Source organism: Panicum virgatum, chromosome 2N (assembly GCF_016808335.1).
Source record: "Panicum virgatum strain AP13 chromosome 2N, P.virgatum_v5, whole genome shotgun sequence".
NCBI classification, from domain to species: domain Eukaryota; kingdom Viridiplantae; phylum Streptophyta; class Magnoliopsida; order Poales; family Poaceae; genus Panicum; species Panicum virgatum.
This window is the reverse complement of record NC_053146.1, coordinates 40,779,517-40,798,999: the sequence shown is the minus strand read 5'-3', so window position 1 is coordinate 40,798,999 and position 19,483 is coordinate 40,779,517. Positions and strand designations below refer to the sequence as shown.

Below are 19,483 nucleotides of genomic sequence, written 5' to 3'. Positions count from 1 at the left end.
TTTCTGTTTGTCTTATTAGTTTAATTTAATGCGAAGCTGTCCTGCTAGTTTGGTAATGTAACCGTCCAGTTGGACCACCTAAAGGTTTGATGTGCTTATTATACTGACAATAAACTCTTAAAGTACACATTTGATTAAGCTACGTACCAATTATACCATTGATGATTTATTAGGAATAATCGTCCTCTTATATAGAATAATAGACCTTGCTATATTTAACTAGACTCTCTGAAACTCAATGTACTATCCCTTTCGAATGTTACCAAAGTATAGAAATAATCTAAACAGAGCAATCCAGCTGCGCCATCAAGTGCACACACATCATATATTAGTATATGCCACCTGATGACAAGCCAACCGATTCACCATACATGCTTAAAGCACGCAACACTGTATACGAAATCTAACAATCTAAAAAGGTACGGTAGGCTAAGATTCGGCCGCACATGCAGCTAAGAGACGAACCTTGGAAAAAAATTTCCCCATCTCCCCTGCCATCTTCTCAAACTTCTATATATTAAATTTACACAAACATGATATATATGTACGCGTGCATACATGTGTGTCACCGCTCACCACCATGAACACGAACATCTATCATTGATCGCAGCACATTAATTTTCACATCCACAGGTTCCTAGCAAGCTACTAGCTAGCTGATGATCTGATGATCACATGATGGAGCAGGCGTTGGGGTTGTCGTCGCTGAACATGGTGACAAGCCGCTCCTCCTGCGGTCCGGCCGCCGTGGGGCCGCCGTAGCTGGAGACGGGCATGACGGCGTCGACCCGGCGCACGTACCCCGGCGGCGCCTTCTTGTCGTAGGCCGGCGCGGCGTAGGGGTGGGCGACGTGGCTGTAGGGCACGTACGGCCAGATCTCGGCCTTCTTCCCCGTGGCCTGCACGCGCTTCACCACCTTGTGCGGCTCCACGTACCCCTGCACCGTCACCTTGTACTGCTTCCGGTTGATCTCCACCGACTGCACCCCTGATCGACGCAAGAACCAGCAGAAACCACACAGGACCATCAGTTAACTTTGCCAAGATTATTGATATGCTTAATTAGCAACTGCAGAAGATTTTAGCCTCGATTAATTATGAACTATTTTCTTAGAGTGAGATTAATTAAATCTGATGCAGAACAAGTAGTGTAAGTGTACCTTTCATGCTGGAGAGGGCGTTCCTGACTTTCATCTCGCAGCCGTCACAGTCCATGCGCACCCTCAGCTCCACCGTCTGGAACTGCTTCCTCTTCTTGTACCGCCGCCGGCTGCCGCCGCCACCGCCGAGCAGGTCGGACAAGTACTCCAGGGTGCCTCCCATGGCGCCTGCTGAAAGCTCTCTGAAACCGAGCTGTGTGATCGAATCCTATCACCGTCAACAAGGCCGGCCGGCCTCTCCCTCCAAGGATGAAAGTATGAAACGAACAGCCTGTCCTCTTCTTGAAATTTGGCCACTCACACTCACAACGTGCCAGGAGCTAGGTGGTTGGGACGAGCTTTGAATGGTAGCCGGAGCTGGAAGAAGGGTGCGTGAATATATAGGGCGCCTCTTGCTTGCAAGCTGTGCTGCAAGGTCTGAGCTGATGAGCTGCTCCCTTGCAGGCACAGGCAGTGAGTGAGGTTTGTTTGTGTGTGTGTACAGCTAGCCCGAGCGCCCAAGCCGTGTCCGCTACTCTGCTCCCTTTTGTAGGGTGGGTGACGCCCGCGAGAAGTTTCCCAAGATGCCTTGCCGCGGCGCCTGCATGCCCTGCCCTGGCTGCTGCTTTCTACCTGTCCTCCTGCCGAATTCAGCTCAACCGACCTCCACAGAAAAGCCAGCTTTGGGGCCCCAAAGGCGGCAAGGCAGTTTTGCCCCTGCGCTAAGCAAGGGGAGCAGGGGAGGCCACCAGGGAGGAAACGGACATGTGCTTGGGTTCCCTGTGACCTCGAGTTGGGTCTTGCTTGGGCTCTTCTGAACCAATCTGCTGTTCGCATCTCTGTGAAGTAAAAAATGCAATTCTTTTTTGTTTCATCTTGAGAAGTTCCAGTGATGCAATCTGAGAAGTTTCAGTTATAAGAAGGGTTGAAGCTAGTGAATACTGCGAATGTTGCGAGATAATATCTTTTCTGATGATTGCATTGCCCCTCAACTTGTTTCAGACTTTCATCAGTTTCTCAAGGGAGTTGGGAGATGAATCTGCGTAACTGAAAACCTGGTCATGTATTTGCCGTGTGCTGGTGTGGATGATGCCATGCTGGTGCTGAACTGCCGATTGCTCAAGAGCTGGATTGCTTCTGTCATTCAGGCGTAACCGTGTGATCAGGCAGTCGGCGGCAGCAGGGAAGGTAGTAGTGGAGTCCCAGCAAGGGACAGGTGGGCAAGGAGGACGCCAATCAGGGGGGGGGCACCAACTGCCACGGGGCCTCGGCTGAGCTGTGCATTGGTTCCCTGATTGGGTAGCTGGGGGTGGGCCCCCACTTAGCAGGTCTTATAGATAATTTTGGCCTTTTGGGATCAAGTCCCGTGATTGCAGGAGGACAGGTCCTTTAATTTTCTCAAACTCTATGATGTGTCCCTCGAAACAATGAAGAAAAGGGGTTCCACAGTAGGTGTGTGAGATATGGATCATTGCCTCTTGCTCACATAATAGAGCTGTGGTCCCAATCTTAGGTCTTATGGATGAAGCATATATATTTATGGTTGATGGAGTGTTTGTGCTACTGCTGTGTATTATATGGAATTTTGAGTCGTTGATTTCTGTTTTTTTAGATAAAGGATGAACATCATCCGGCCTCTACGTTCAAGGACGTACACAGCCAATTATTATAAAGTTTTAATACAAGAACCAAAGAGCAAAACCAGTCTCAAACAAGAGAAAATGAAACTAAAGTTTTAATATATTTATGGTTGATTTTTGTTTGTTTGATGGAGTGTATTATTAATTTAGGGACACTTTTATTCGTGCAATTAAAACATATACTCCCTCTGTCCTGAAATATAATGCATTCCAACATTTTTGGAGAGTCAAAGTTTTTCAAGTTTGACCAAATTTTTAGAGAGAATCATAAAAATTTATGGCACCAAACAGATATATTATAAAAATATATTTAATGGAGAGTCTAATGGTACATATTTGATATCATAAATATTATTACTTTATTGTATAAATTTGGTTAAATTTGAAATTTTTTGACTCTCTAGGAATAGTGGAATGCCTTATATTTCAGAACGGAGGGATAAGCATACATCTTTTAAGGTGCACTAGCTTCAAATGACTGTGTTTTGTGTGTGTATTTTTTCGTCAACGAATCTAGATATTCTAGACTAACTGGCTTTCAGAGACATCATCTTCAAACTCTGTTCCTCCAACTATTAGGCAGGTGTAGTGCCAGTGTGTGATGGTAGTATGGTATGTTGGCTTGTCGTAAATATGTGTCAGTGTCACTCTTTTATATCTTGCACACAAGAGTTAGTCTTTATATTAATAGACCGAAAGTTGGAACATAATCCATCTTTTGGAAGTAGTGAAAACTACTTTTTCTTACTTTCTGTTGAAAAGTAAACTTTGATGGAAACCCCATTTGGCTGGTAAAGTGAAAAAACGGCTTGCTACTCGTGTGTGAGGCATGGTATTTCTTCACTTCGAACTCCTGCCTAACCTCTTTAAACCCCAGCCGGTCGGTCCTCTTATTATCTAATTTTGTTTATTTCCACTTATTTGGATAAATGGTAAGCCACATTCTTTTCTCGGTCAGCCACTCAGCCACCTGTACGCACCGCTACAATTTGATAAAGAAACATTATATATTATCACATTATTGAGGGCAGCATATGCCCCAATCAATTATGCGCATTTACAAAAAGGAAAGCTAACATCTACATGATGTGAAATTAAATATGATATATATTTCATAACGGTTTAACTAAGTTAGATTATCTTGATTCTTATTGAAACACTAATGCTATAGCCAAAGATTTAGGAAGACTAACATTCTATATTCTCTATACAAAGTGCTTATGGTGATTCATGTTCCATATGAATTAATCATGTCGAGCATTGATCCTTTGGATCAAATAAAATGAATATGTCCTTTTGATAATTGATGTCGATGTTTGTGTTGAATGACAAAAAAAAAAGCTATCATTTAAAAAAGCCAATGAAACTTCGAATCAATGAGTCTCTGGCATGGGCGCATGGCAGGCATCTATGCGGGAAAAAAGCATCATATATTGGCATATCACAACAAGAAATATAAACTTTACTAGTGACCTCAAATTTAAATTAAGGTACTACTAGTTGGATCTATTACCCGTCGAAATTGTCAAGATTTTCCAACTGAATGTGAAACTATGGAATTCTTTACTTTATATCCCAGATAAGGAAAATGAAACTTTGAAAAATACCAAGTGCAAATTATGCCTATTGAATTTGCGACTCTGTCTAAGATAAAGCAGGTGGAGGGACCCTTTAGAGGTGATTGCAACAAAATTCTTCGCCAAGCCTGAGTGGAGAGTTTGGTTGAAATATCCTTTGGCGTGTTACTTAATCACTTGAGTGTTCACATTTGTGCTGCAAAAATGCACTACGAGTTTATTAGCTTGTGTGAATCACACGCTGCAAAGGCCATAATTGTTTTTCCACTACAAATAAGAAAAAAACCCAAAGATGCAAACGAATGAAGGAGTGCTACACTCGCAAAAAGAAAAAAGAAAAAAAAGGAGTGTTAGGTGAAGTGAGCCCTGCTTTCTCAACTGACAGGAGCGTGTGCATGCATGGTGTGCTGACACTCCACATCACGAGATTCTTGAGGAGCCTTGGCACGAAAGCTGTACCGGCGGCCGGCAGGCAGGCTGGGCAAACCAACGTGACAGCGGCATCACAAATTGGCTCAAGAATATGTAATCGTGTCTCCCCGTTGTCTTTCTAGTAAAGTCGGGTGTAGTTAATTAACGAGCCGCGCCATGCATCTTTGACGCATTTGACCTTACTTGATTGGCCTTTCAAAAAAAAAAAATCTGAAGCTTGCTTTGTTCTTCTTCTTCATGGTCCTTGCCGTTGGAGACTTAGCCAGTAAGAAATGGGACACGTGTATTAGGTGGTGTTGATCTCATTATATTGTCTCGTGCGTGCATATTCTAACAAATGCTGCACGCGCGTTCTAGTGGATTATTACTCACTGGAACTAAGACAAATTTGTTGGAACTAAAGTAAGTATATACTAGAACAGGGCGTGGCGTTGCCACGCACAAATGGCCCTCGTCGTCTATTTGATTTGGGATGTATATTTGTTTGGGTATAACATAAGAGAGGGAGAGTCTTTTCAAAATATGCCCTTCATGATATGTGCAAGTGCAACTGGTTTATTTCATATGAAAATGATGACTCTTCTGTAAAATAATCAAGGAAAACATTGCAGATTCATTTCATGAGGTAATGAGGTTTGTTTTGTAAAATATCCAAGAAAAGCGGATACGGTTTGTTTCGGGAGAAAATAAGGTGTTTTCGGTAAAGTCACTAAGGCACTTGAACTGCGGGTTGATTGATCAAACTTTTAAGGGTTGTCTTGCAAAAGTATCAGAGAGGGTGTCCGGACTGTAGGTTAATTTCAGATAACCTCGAGGGTTTTTTTTGCAAAACTATCTCTCGTTTAAAGATCGTTGTTTTTTTTTTGAATTACATGGCCATGCTGCCTGTTCTATAGCGCGACCAGATTTCAGTATTGAGAAATCAAATCTGGTGAAGGAACTAACCTTACCATAGAAAAAATCAGGAGATATCTTGGTTTGCACCCACACTTACACAGAAATATATGACACTTTAATCAAGATCTCTAACTTTTACATGGAAAAATAGCAGTCAAAGTTGCCCTTGAAAACCATGAAAAGTAACAAGTTATATATTTTTGACTGGAGCATATGTTTTGTTGATGAACTATATATTTTTGTTACACTCATAAAAGGCAAAGCAGAGATAAACCGAGAGATACCGTGCCCATACTGCATATACATATGATTTTATTTTTGAGATGCAGGTACAAATGATTAGTGTACCCACTATGCGATGTGCCTCAATCTACACAAGCCTTCTCATTACACAAGTAGTGTTGTATCTAACATGCTATGGTGCTTCAGAGTTCAGACTTCAGAGCCACCTGAGAAGCACAGGATAATGAATGATAATAAAGAAATAGTGCTGAAATTCACTGCAGAGAATATAAAAGATTTACAACAAACTATCACTGATTCCAACAGAAATTAAAGAAAAAAATCATTCGAAGACAAGCTGTGGTCTGTAAGAGATGCCCACTGAATTTATAGTCTTAGGCGATGTTAACACAAGGCAGAGGTGACTGTGGAACCAATATGATGGTCCAGAACTATAACTTTGTAAAACAATTGTAAAATCCAAAATATATGACAAAACCCAAATGTAAACCTGGAACACAAGTACTCGTGTTGAACTATTATAAGTTCACAAACATGTCATATGGAGTACTCCTAAATGACTGACTGACTCTCCAGATAGGTCTTACCATCCAAACAAATAAGTGAAGGTTCAAAATTTAAGGCGTTAGAAAACCCAGTTCCCTACCAGGAAACCTTCAACGGACACAAGCCCCTTCTGAAGAACATTGTGGGTCAAAGCCTATGTATGCTTCTGAATTGAGTTACAGCTTCTAGGGCCAAAGCAGAACATTGTGGGCTAGAACATGATCACCAAAGCAATACTCCAGTCACCTAGAACATGGCCACCGAAGCAGTACTCCGGTCACAAGACTGCATGAAAACACTCAAGCATCTATGGTGGAAGCAGATTTTGCAGTTTCTGGAGCTGTGATGGGTGAAGTACTCATCTTGTTCTCTTTTTTCTTGTTTGTCTTCTTGGTGCCCTTCAGTTTATTGGTCATGCTATCTGCCTGAGAGACAATCTGTGAAACTGTGAAACCAGCTTCCTCAAAAACTGAAGCCCTCTCATGGACTAGGGAGCTCCTGGAGACGACATCAACACCATCATATGTCCATAATCCCAGCACTGCCTCTCCTTTCAGTCCAATTCCAAACCAGCCAAGACCAGCAATGGCTATATCCTTAGAGTTCATATCCCAACTGTTCCCAGAAACATTGAACTGTTTCCTCACCCATTTACCGAGCTCCTTTACCCGACCCTGGCCTATGGGAGGCTGCAATTACCAGAACAACAATGGCATTGTAGTTATGCAAGGTAATAGTACCATATTCTAGGAAACAAAAACATGCAATGCTGCACTAAAAAATGCTACCTGTAGTTGTAAGCCAAAGTGTTCTTTTATCATCGTTGCTGCATTTTCTGTCTTTCCCATGTGAAGTGGGACAAGTGGTGATGCCCATACTGTAACGTAGATTGATCCTACAGTTAACTCTTCAATGTCCAGGCGCACCAATCCACCAATATGTATAGACTGTCCTGTCTGTAAATGATTCAAGAACAAATCATACCAATATCAATCATTTGACAAGTGCACAAATGCAGGTTAGTGAATCATCCTGAGCTACAACCCACAAAAGTTGTATCTATTGACGCTCCTTAACAACTTGGGATTAAATCAACAATGTAAAATGAAGCACATCACAATCTACTAATTGAAACTTCATAAATTTAATTATTATCCATTACCCAGTCCAATTCGAAACCTGTAAATCGACAAGTTCAGTTTCACAACAATTGCTGCTACATTTGAGTGGATGTCCATCATTTTGCAGGATTAATCCAGTAGCAGCAAACTTTGTCTAACTTAAGAAAATGGGCAGCAGCAGTCCATTGGACATACTGAGACACATCATTAGGGACGATAACAATAATAAATGTGACCTTTACTCTGTAGGTCCTGGGGCGCATCTCCTTTCTCACTTGAACCAGCTTCATCTCCTCGCTTGTCAGTCTGGATGTCAATTGATGCCCATGGAGAAGTCCTGGTGTGTCGAACAGCTTTGCTTGAGCTCCAAGAACGCCGTCCACCTTAATCACATCAAGGGTTGTTCCAGGAACTGGTGCCTCCGTCAAGGTGGGTCGCCCGACTATGCCAGAGCACCTGGCAATCGCATTGAGCAGCGTCGACTTGCCAACGTTCCGCGCGCCGACGGCCCAGACATTCCCGCGCGCCCCGGCGAGGTCGCGCACATGGTCGAGCAGGTCGCGCACGCCCCACCCGCGCGCGGCGCTAACCAGGTGCACCCCGGCGAGCCGCAAATCGGCACCCGCACCGGCGCGAGCGCGGGAGTGAGCCCACGCGTGCACGTCGTCGGGGGACAGAGACGGCGTTGGGAGCAGGTCGAGCTTGGTGACCACGAGCAGCGCGCGCGGGAGGTTAGCCGGCGCCCCGTGCTTCCAGTCCGCGCTGTGTGCCTCGCCGGCGGCGGCCACCAGACGCGCGACGGCCCGCGGGAAGGAGCCGTCGAAGTCCGAGGCGTCCGCTAGGAGTAGCACGAGCGACCTGGCCCCCGACGGCGACGCGAGGCGCGGGCCGACGGCTGCGACGAAATCAAAATCCGGCAGGAGGCGCTCGGCGTCGGGGTGCTTGACGCGGCCGTAGTGCCGCAGCGAGTGGCACCGCGCGCACACCAACACCTTGCCCTCCGCCGTCTCAGTCGCCGCCGCGGCCAGCTCGGCGCCCCGCGAGGGCTCTAATCCTTCCCGGAGCTGACCGGACTTAAGGGAGGCGGAAATCCGGGTGTCGTCGGCAGTGATTGGCGCGAGGCGCGCGCGGTAGTCCGGGGATTTGGGGGAGGGGAGCGAGAAGAACCCCGGTAGGGCGGGGTCCGAGGACTGCATGGTGATGCCGCATCCCGGGCAGACAGATTTGGCGCTGACGGCTGGGAGGTCAGAGGAGACCACCGCTGGAGGCTGCGGTGCCGGCGGCGGCGGGGAACATAGGTGGCGGCGGAAGGGGATTGGGGAGGGTTTAGAGGTTTGGGCGGCGGCGGGGTGGTGAGGTCGGCGCGGTGGAGCATGTGAGGGTGCAGGGGTGGTTGGGAGGAGAAGGCGGTGAAGGGCTGGGTGTAGGCGCCGCGCGCGGGGAAGCATCTTGCCGTGCCGCCGCCGGTGCGTGATCGGCGGTGGGTGTCAGGGGGCGGACATGAGAGGACAGGGTTCCTGCTGCCTACAAGGTGTTCGACGTAATTTCGAAATGAAAGGAGGGACGGAAATCCGAAATCGTAATAGGAGAGCAAACCGCTTTTGGGCTTTGGGCCCCTAATATAAATTGGGCCTTTTAGTCTGAGGTTTTCATTAGCTTGGTATCATCACAGGATCGCAGGCCCAGCCACTGTCTGTGATCATCACGCGGAAGGAATATTTTCATTTTCTTCATCCCCAAAGAATGAATATCATTTCCTTCTAGCTAAGAAAAGGAATCTATCGCTTACGTTTTCCTTTTCTTCCTAAGAAGACGAAATTTTTGAAGAAAAAAGAAGAAGACTTCTTTTCCATTTCTTCTAGCTAGCGTGTATGTTTTTTTAAGGGAGCTTTTGCGTGAATGTTAGTTACAGCTTACAAGTGAATTTCGCAAGATTTCCACATAATTTATGGTATTTTTTGTACAATGCCACCAAGAATCTCATGTTCCAACCATAAAAATATAAATATGTTGGTATGTGATCATTCTAGAATGTATTTAGGAATTTTGTTTTATAAGGTATCAAGGTGAGATCAAATTTTTTGACTAAGCACACTGTATTTTATTGGTAAATATTTTTTTTCAATCGTACATGGTATGCATTTGAATAGCAATACGCACATGGTAATCTTATCAATATCAAGATAAAAGTGTGGTGAGTATCATACATCTATATTAGTACCTATGTGTGGGAAGGCCTGTAATTTAGCAAAATACTCTTATTCTCTTGACCTTGGGCACCAGATTCAATCGGCTTATCTTCCTTGTCATGTTTGCTATAGTTGCCCTAAAAACGGAGGAGTGTTATTTTTTCTTTTCCTACGTAAAGGAAAATGATTCCCTTTTATACATTGAGATAATGAATGCAACCATTTTCCATATATTTTGTTTTATTATAATTCCTCTATTTACAAAAGGGGCAACTTTGGGTTGTCTAATTTGGTTGCAATTTCATTCCATTGTGCACAATTTCATTACGAATCTTGTGTTCTGGTAATAAAATATTTAAAATGTGAATTCCTTTTCCGTGCTGCTGATTTTCCCATTCAATATACACTAAATTATCCCATTGACACATATATATATTATTACGTAAAATGCATCACCGGTCCTCAAACTTGGGTCGGGTGTTATGTAAAATGCATCGTCGGTCCTCGAACTTGGGTCGGGTGTTATCCCGATTCTCAAATTTTCAAAATGCACATTTAGATCCTCAAACTTGCTAATTGTATCATGTTAAGTCCAGTCCAAATTATCATTTTTAAATATAAAGTGGAAATATTTAACTTATGTAGAGTTTACATGTGGGTCCAAATTTTATTTTTGTAATTTTCTACCCAACACTTATATTTTTCTATTTTTCAAAAAATTATTTCAAAACTTTATACCAAATATTTTCTTATCCAATATTTCCTCCAAAATTTGTCATCTTTATTTGCTAGTTTTTTTTTTACAAAGTTGCTTGTTTTACTATTTTTTATAGATCTTTTGTATTTGAATATATTTGTACAAGTAAATTGGTATGAATTGTTTTTGTACATATATAATTTTTTAAACAAATTATATAACATTCGATTAAGCTTAAACAATTTTGATTTGTACCTCACATGATATGATTAGCAAGTTTGAGAATCTGATTGTGCATTTTAAAAGTTTGGGGACCGGGATGATACCTCGAGCCAAGTTTGAGGACTAGCGATGTATTTTACTCTATATTATTTAGTTACCCCTTTCAAAGAACAAATGAAATGGGATTACAATAAAATACTAGCTTAGGCGCAAATGCGCAGAACGAAAATTAAGCAAAACATGCACGGCAATCTGTCCAAACTATACAAGCAATCTGACCAAACTGCTTAGAGCAAGTATTATGGTTGGCTGTAAGCCGGCTAAATGATGAGGTGGAGGAGAGAAGAGAAGAGAGAGAGAGGATAAGCGGGTTGTAAGCTTACAGTCGGTTTGGGCACAAGAACCAAAAAAATCTATGAGAGAAACAAATGGGCCACGTATTAATTGTGAAGAGCTAACTATTATATAGGTGGACTTAGAGAAGGCTGCAAAAATCCTTACAGCCGGCTTGATGGCTGTATTATTAGCTTTGCTCTTATACTATGTAGAGAACGATAACTCAAAACAGAATTGGTCTCCCAGAAAAATGATGACCAACATGTGAACAATTGATCACGTTAGCGGAATCAAAAATGATCTGGCCGGGCGTCCGGCTGCCGGCCGCCGCCGCCGCCGAAAGCGCGCCGCTTGAGCATCTGGGTGTAGTTGTGGATGGAGTTGAGGCGCTGCTGCCGCAGGTCTTCCTTGAACCCGCGGATGAACTCCACCGCCTTGGCGTCCACCTCCGGCCTCCTCGCCTCCTCCTCCGTCTCCCGCTCCGGCCGCCGCCGCGCCGCTAGCGCCAGCGCGTAGGCCTCATCCATGCTCATCCTGTTCGGATCCTCGCCTTTGTAACATCTAGGGGGTGAAAAATTCAAAATCCGGAACCTCCGGGTTCAAAAACCGAAACTTTCGGTTTTGCGCTGCTTCGTGGGCAGAGCACGAATCGCGGCGCGCCGCACATCGCCACCACTGCCGGCCATCCTCGCAACACGCACCGGCCATCCTCGGCTTCCGTGCCGCCCCCTCACTCCTCTCCTCGCCTTAAGGTTCGACCGGCCCTTTCCCCTCAAACCCAAACCCTAGCTCTTTCCCCGTTCCCCATTGCCGTCGCCGTTCGAGCTCCGCCCTCACCATCGATTCGTCGTCTCCGGTGAGCCGTGGCTCGATACCTCACGTGGGGAGCATCTTCTCCTTCTCCTCGCTCGATTCCCCTCCTTACTCGGGCTCTTTATTCACCGTGCAGGGCCGCCGGCGAGCGCCTTCGCCCGCCACCGCTTGTCGCCATCGCGGTGTTCTCTCGTCGCCTCTCTTCGCCGTCCAGTTGTGGGGTAAGCTTTGTCTCACCCTAGACACCCCCGTGCGTGCCACCTTCGGCCCGCTCCGGCCCTGCTCTGCCGCCGGAACACGACCGTGCCGCCGCTGCGCCATGGTCGCCGCGTCGAAAGTCGAGTCGCGGACAATCCGGCTCTTTGGAGCGGACAGTTCGCAAGTAACCCGCTGAAACTGGAACTGTAGGTTTTAGAAACCAGAACTTCCAGTTTTGGTCTGTCAAGTTTTGAAAACCGGAACATCTGGTTTTGAAACCAGAACTTCCGGTTTTGTCAAACCGGAATCTCCGGTTTTGTCAGAATTGCATATTCAAAACGTTGTTTCATGTACATCTTTTCCCGCATATCATTTCATGCAGTTTATTTTATGCATAAGCATAGCATCGTACTAATTTATGCATCACATTCATGCATTATAGTGACCGAATCGTCGGAGAACGAACCCGTGGAGCCCGCCGAGTCCGTCGAGCCTGAACCCGGAGTCCAGTTCGCGGTCGAGCCCGAAGCTAACCGAGGCAAGCAGCTAAGCATGATTCCTTGCTCCTATTTAATCTGAGTCAGATAGTTATCTCATCGGGTTATGTTGGGGTTATATGTATTTTATGTATGTATTGCATTCTTGTACCTATATGCGTGCATTATCCTTCCTTGATTTGTTATCCTCGTTCTTGGCACTAGTTAGTCAGTTAATCACTTAACCTGACTAGATGCTTAGCCCTGCTTAGAGTACTTCTTTTGCTCGCTAGACAGGAATAATTTGGAGGATCACATTTACCGGTTATCCTTGTTGCACTGGTTCGGCTTGGTGGTAAGAGTTTGGTAGACAGGAGTAATAGTAGGGCCTAGAGAATGAAGTCACATGGGCATAGTCCGCTTGGATTGATTAAGGACCCAGTGGATGAAGTTGGTTTTGAGCACCTTTCCGTGCTACCACATATCCAATATAATAGTACGGATGAGCCAATTACCTTCTTTGACTTGATCATTGAGGCCCGGTCCCAGATATGTGGCTAAGGGCTATGCAGGGAGGCTTAGTGGGTCCCCGAGTGGAACTATGTAAAGGAAAAAAATTAGAGATGACATCGGTGGAACTAAGTCTCCACACGCAAACTGGGCGTACCCTCAACGGTTGAGCCTTGTTGGGAACGGTTGACGTGAGTACCCACTTGCCCGACGTAATCGGTTGGGTGAGTCGCATGGTCCTCGCGTCGTGTGGGTAAAGTAGTACACCCTTGCAAGGTTTGAATCAATTCGAATTGCCGCGGTCTCGGTTATGAGCACGCTCTTTATCCCATGAACTCCTCGTAGAGTTACGGTCATGTTGAAGTGGGTTTTAGTAACTCGGGAATCACTATGTTATTCTTAATATGTTCTACTAAAATTTAATGGTGTTCGGGCAACATTAATTAATTGTACTAGGTGTTAGTTTAGAGAGCTCATGCTTATGCAATAATTACTTAATCTTAAAGCTTTTACTCGAGCCTTTGCATGATCTTTATTTATTTAATCGTGTAAGTCTTGCGAGTACCTTTGTACTCAGGGTGCTTCTAACCCTAGTTGCAGGTGAACCGGAAGTGGTGTTCGGCCACTTCTACCCCGCCGAGCCAAGTGCGGGGGAGGAGTAGGACGTTGAAGCTGGGATGGTGTCCTTGAGCAAGATATCATCATCGTAGTCGGTTTTATCATAATCGAGCTTCGTGAGAGCATGTAAATATAATAATCTTTAAGTTTCTGTATAATATGGCTTCTGTGAGGCTAAGGTTTGTAATGGTGAATAGTTTGAACCTTCCTATGCTGACCTGGTAATGTTAAGTTTTGAACTCAGGTAATGTAAAACTGCTCTTTGTGGTTCTTTGGTGATGTATTCGATTGTAAACGGTATGTGTATATGCTGATTCTGGGCGTATGTTGGAACACATACCGGGACTACCAGATTTAATATTATTTTAGGCGAATGACGTGTCGGTTATTCGTGTCTCTAGATGTGAGGTAACACGTGGCACGCTCTCTGGCAGGCACGTGTTAACTCTTATCTGGAAGACAATGACTGGCGGTTCGTTTAAAATAGTATTAAATTGGGCGGTCTCACATGCTTCGCCCCCCTCCGCCACCTGTACGAGCTCTGCCTTGGGCGACGGCGCGAGGGGAGCGCAGCGCTCGGCGATTGCCACCTGATCACGGCCCGGGCCGTCGCCGGCTCCTCTGATTCTTGGGCGGCGGCGGGGGCGTCAGGCTGCGGGAACGGTGGGGTGTTGAAGCTGGCGGAGGGGAAGGAGAAGATGGAGAAGCAGCGGAGGCGCTGCAACACCGCCGAGGAGGCCCTGCGTGTGATTCCCGCGCCGCGGCGGGGTGACGCCAGCGGCGGCCGGGGCCGGGACAGGACGGCGACGGCGGCGACGACCGCATTCAGGAAGACGAACCACAGCGCGGTGGGGCCCTGCCACGCAGGCACCGGCAGCCACCGCCACACCGCCGCCATCATCTGCGCGCCGGCCAACACGATCGGCCGCGCTCTCTGCTGCTTGGCGCGGTTGCTTTTCTCTTGCTTGCTCTGCTTCGAACTCAGGAAAGGCAGGACAGGAGGAGATTGACGGCAAGAATGGAAGAGAGGCTCTGCTTGCTTGGGCAGTTGCGGGTAGGGTATATATAGCGTGTGGGGGTGGATTAGAATAGATGCAGAGGAATTTTTTTTTAAAAAAAACAAGCGCTGCAGGGGAAGGCGCCCATTTCGGCGCGTACTAGATCCACCTGGAGTAGACTAGTAGAGCAATGCAGTCAAGGTTAGAGTCTTTACTTAGAGTGATTGATTTCCTCCACGATAATTATTCTACCAGCTTTTTCCTACTTTTATTAAATAACAACATATATTCTTCCTTAGGGTAAAATCCATTTTGCTATAACCCAAATGATTCGTTTTATATCCAACCGACCTCTAAACAAAATTTCTGCTTGTTTTAATCTTCAAATTGTTCAAAGTGGTTTGATCTACGCCTACCACCTACTAGTAAAATTTGTCTTCTTAACGTACAAGTTTAGGTTCTGGCCAGAATTTGTGGGTGCAGACATCCAATCAAATGTTAGGAAGGATCTGGTGTCATGTATTAACCCCACAAAATCTGAAGCTAAAACTTGTTCGAGGATAAACAAACAATTTTTATTAGGAGATAAGAGCATCTGCAGTAGATTATATTAATCCTTCCCCAATAATAAAAATCTATTCTTTTGGTAATGGGAGGAGTTGCTTCAGCAGATTACCAATTCCATCGCTACTCTCTTGCTCAAATGTAGGGATTTCTCCACCCATCCTATTTTTTGAGTAATCTGCTACAACATTAGTTACTAAAAGTATAAAATTATTATTGGTGATGGAGAGACAAAATATATAAGATATGTGAGATAATTAATTTGCTGGAGATTCTCTAAACTGGACAAATTTAAGTAGTGGGGGAGTGAAAGGAGCTGAAATTACTATATTGTTTGGCCTAGTCAAATGAAATCCCCTAGTTTAAGGACTAATTTGGAAATAAGGGGAGCTAAATCGAGAGAAGGAAAACCACCCATTAATAAACTAAATGTCTTATTCGAATGACATCCTCATAAATTGCTCATCCTAGAAAAAGTCAGGGATTCCAAAAAAAAAAATTGAGTTTCCAAACTAGCCCTTTGTAGTTGGTTGGGATCACCAATCACTTGACTTCTGTTTGGTCGCAAATCTGAAGTGGTCAGAAGCTAACTGTGTAATTTAAAATCAGAATACACTAAAAGTACATTTTCATTAATGAAATATCCTCCCTCCGAATGAAACATTTCATTATCGTACCTAGGGGCGAAGCTATATGATGATTAGCGGATGCTAATGCACCCTCTAAAAAATGAAAAAAATAATAGTTATGTCCAAATTTTCACTATATTTACACCTCCAATGTCTCAACCCTATACACTCACAAGATATGTGCACATTTCTCCAAATTGCTCTAACTTCGCCACTGATGTACCTAAATATATTATTTTTCATGTGAGACGTAGAGTGGATAATCATATTTTAAAGTAGTACGACTACGAAACAAAGATATACAAATGCAGCACCACAGTTGCCCCAGACTAATCTGGAGCTAACTAGAGCTAAAGTGGCTGACAGCCTGACACGACCGAAAGGTTAGTGAGCACGGGTGTGTTTAGTTCGTGAAAAGTTCGCGAAAAAATTGTTGTAGCACGTTTCGGTTTTATTTGGCAACTATTGTTCAACCATGGAGTAATTAGTCTCGAAAGATTCGTCTCGTCATTTACAACCAAACTGTGCAATTAGTTATATTTTTAACTACATTTAATACTCTATGCATGTATCGTAAAATTCGATGTAATGTGCGTTAGTGAAAAATTTTGAGAACTTTTCGCGGAACTAAACAAAGCCCAGCTTAAGGCTCTGACTCGGCAAGCACATCTCGTCACTAGTTTATTCATTTTTTTAACTTGTTTCGCCGTCGCCGCAGGTTTTGCATACTTCCGTCAGCTAGCTAGCTTCTATAGGTTCGTTACAGTTGCTTACTCGTTTTGTCCCGTAGAATACAAGTTTCGCTTACTAGGTAGTCAAACAATTTTAAATTTAATCATCTATTTAGAGAATAATATTAATATTTAGATTATAAAATAATATATTCTTAATTTAATTATATAATGTATTTTATACTAAATCTATTTGGAGATATAATGTTAGTAATTTTTTTAAAAATTGATCAATTTATTATTTTTTAAAGCGAGAGTTGTATTTTTCAGGAAGGAGTATCAAAAAGTTATTAATCTTAGCTTAATTAGTTAGATATTGTATTAAAAGATCTAAGTCATCTTAAAAGGAGTAAATCTGAATTAGTTAAACGTTACAGTGGGCATCTTGTCGGCATACTCATTGCGAGACCGTCCTGCTTTACTTTTACGTCTGCCGAAAAGAAAGAGCCGCTTTCCAGGAGATTGCTTTGGTGGGATCGCCGCCATGTGTCATCGTCATCTTCACGAGCTCTTGCATTGACCCAGCATTTGTCGTTGACTCTTCTCTATGCTGACTGGGTGTAGTGTAGTTACGTGCATGCATGTCGATATAAACAGCTAATTAGAAGGCTGATCACGTTACCCGGAGTCTGGAGAATTGTCATACGTCGAGCAGCAGTATTGCTACTGCTCGTATGAACTTGCTAGCTAGCTAGACTCTACTTAACGTTAGTTCCAAATTAATTCTGAATAGAAATGTTGTCCATTCTACTGTGCTAGTAATTTTTAAGCTTGCCATGTGTCACTGTGTGAATCTTACTGTTTCATGATTCATCTGCTGACATTTCAGCTCTACTAGCCAGCTGCACACACTAGGATGACAAGTGCCATCGGCACACGTCGCTGTCTTGCCTGGATATTGTCTGGTGCCACACGTTTCTGATTATTTTTCTTGAAAAAATTAAAAACGCCTGCACTGCAGGCAAACGAATTGAAAACGTGAGTCAAAGCTGCAGATATGGCCGGGACGCCGGCGGCGAGCTTGACCAGCATAAGCGTCTAGGGGTGGCCGAATTGACGATCCGTATAGGTGGTCCTCCTCAACCTCAGGAAGTCGGTATGAACTCCGCCTTGGTATGGCATCCACCACGGACACGGAGCACCTAGCCGCCTCCTGCCCTCCTCCCTCTCCTCTGCTTTGGCCACGACAACCGATCCATAGCTAGCAGATGTTGGTATTTTGCCTCGTGGATGTGCCACATATAGAAGTGTGTTCCATAGACTCTACGTCTTATGAGTGCTGTGTAAAATGAATGAAATTTCCTTACAACTTGTCAGTACTACATTTAATATTCTTTCCTTGTTTGAATAATGCCTCGAGTTTCAGGCAAGTCATCGTCAGGTTAGTTTAATTTGCTAATCAGTTCATGTTACGTCGTTGTATGAACTTCCTCGATTAGGGCAGCTTTCCATCAGCATATTGCTTTTGCATAGTCACCATGGCAGCATGGCTCATGGAATGAGCCATTCATCGTCATTAGTTATTTATCCTCAGGTCATGGCTCAACGTACGCCGCTCCGAGTGCCCTTGGCCATCTAGTAAAACTAGTGTACATTGTACTCCTACGAATGCTAACCTTTTCCATCCTTACTTCAGAGATAGAAACATATTAGCACCACTAATGTTTTGTCCAAGCTACAAGATATATGTACACCTGCAGTATATGCTAGCTTATGTACAAACAAACAAGAAACAACAAATCAAAAGATAGCTGGCCCCCATAAAAATGCGGACCAAACAAAATCTAAAAGAATTGAATACGTCAGTGAGTCAAAGCTGATCTGGCCTCGCATCCGGCGGCCGGCGGCCGGCGGCGAGCCCACGTTGTTTGAGCATCTGGGTGTAGTTGAAGATGGAGTTGAGCCGCTGCTGCCGCTGGTCCTCCTTGAACCTCCGGATGAACTCCTCCGCCTTGGCATCCACCTCGGACCGCCTCGCCTCCTCCTCCTGCTCCCGCTCCGGCCGCTGCCGCGACGCAAGGACGAGCGCGTAGGCCTCGTCCATGCTCATCGCGTTCGGGTCCTCCTCCTCGTCGTCGTCCTCCTCCTCAGCTGCCGCCGCCGAGGGTGGCGGTGGTGCGAGCACGAGCGCGCGCGTCGACGGCGGCTTGTTTTTGTTGGTGGGCGAACGCACACGCACCAGCTCCTCTGTTTCTTGATAGGCGGGCGCAGCGGCGTCGGGCTGGAGGAACGACATGCAGGCGGACGGGAAGGAGAAGAGGGAGAAGGAGCGGAGGCTCTGCAGCACCGCCGAGGAGGCCCTGCTCGTGACCCCGCCGCCGCGGCGTGGCGTCGCCGCCTGGGATGGCCGCGCACGGGAGGACAGGATGGCGACGGCGGCGACCACGGCGTTGAGCGCGACGAACCACACGGCCTCGTACCCCAGCCACGCCGGCAGCGACGACGGCCACCACCACGCCACCGCCATCGTTGCCAAGCTCGGTGGGATTCTCCTTCGCTCTTTCCCCGCGCTGCACTGCTGCTCTCGAGGCCGAGAACGGCTTGACAGCAAAGAGGCTTTACCACTTAGACTTCGTGTGGGGGCTCGAGTACGCACGGGTGGAGTTTAAATAGGCCTCAATTAACTCGTTTTCTGGTTGAGAAGTAGCACGGCCGAAGAAGTTGTCCATGTCAGTGTGACCTGGGCAAAGCGGCCGGTCAAGAATGGACCAGGCACGTACGTATCTTCACATGATTGGTTTTTGGTTCCCATGGGAATGAACTTATCTAGTATTTTTCCTACTTTCAATTCAGGATATTTGTTTTCTTCGGTGCAACTGAATTTTGGAGGTGATGCAATCTCAAGATTGACGGTTTTATTGTTTAAAAATAAATTATGGAAGGAAACAACGCTGTTGGTAAGGGCAT

General features: G+C 45.2%; 3 protein-coding genes across 4 annotated transcripts; all 3 read right to left on the bottom strand.

Moving 5' to 3' along the window:
* Positions 1–466: 466 nt before the first annotated feature.
* Positions 467–1,733, bottom strand: LOC120660482 (heavy metal-associated isoprenylated plant protein 23-like). Its single transcript, XM_039939027.1, has 2 exons — positions 1,161–1,733; positions 467–988 (listed from the first exon to the last, which is right to left on the bottom strand). The coding sequence occupies exons 1-2, from the start codon at positions 1,321–1,323 to the stop codon at positions 672–674; spliced, it is 480 nt and encodes a 159-aa protein (XP_039794961.1). The 5' UTR covers positions 1,324–1,733; the 3' UTR covers positions 467–671.
* A 4,166-nt stretch (positions 1,734–5,899) lies between these two features.
* LOC120660481 (GTP-binding protein BRASSINAZOLE INSENSITIVE PALE GREEN 2, chloroplastic-like) lies at positions 5,900–9,147 on the bottom strand. 2 transcript variants are annotated; one of them, XR_005669621.1, is made up of 4 exons: positions 7,832–9,147; positions 7,263–7,430; positions 6,575–7,163; positions 5,900–6,134 (listed from the first exon to the last, which is right to left on the bottom strand). XR_005669621.1 is itself a non-coding variant. In XM_039939025.1 (3 exons), exons 1-3 carry the CDS (start codon positions 9,041–9,043, stop codon positions 6,774–6,776), a joined length of 1,770 nt encoding a protein of 589 aa, XP_039794959.1. In that variant the 5' UTR covers positions 9,044–9,147; the 3' UTR covers positions 6,251–6,773. The 2 variants fall into 2 exon arrangements, 1 of the variants encoding a protein (XP_039794959.1); XM_039939025.1 differs by lacking the exon at positions 5,900–6,134 and having other exon boundaries at positions 6,251–7,163.
* Positions 9,148–18,239: 9,092 nt separating this feature from the next.
* On the bottom strand, positions 18,240–19,139 carry LOC120660480 (pathogen-associated molecular patterns-induced protein A70-like). Its single transcript, XM_039939024.1, has one exon. The coding sequence runs from the start codon at positions 19,041–19,043 to the stop codon at positions 18,387–18,389; it is 657 nt and encodes a 218-aa protein (XP_039794958.1). The 5' UTR covers positions 19,044–19,139; the 3' UTR covers positions 18,240–18,386.
* Positions 19,140–19,483: the final 344 nt, after the last annotated feature.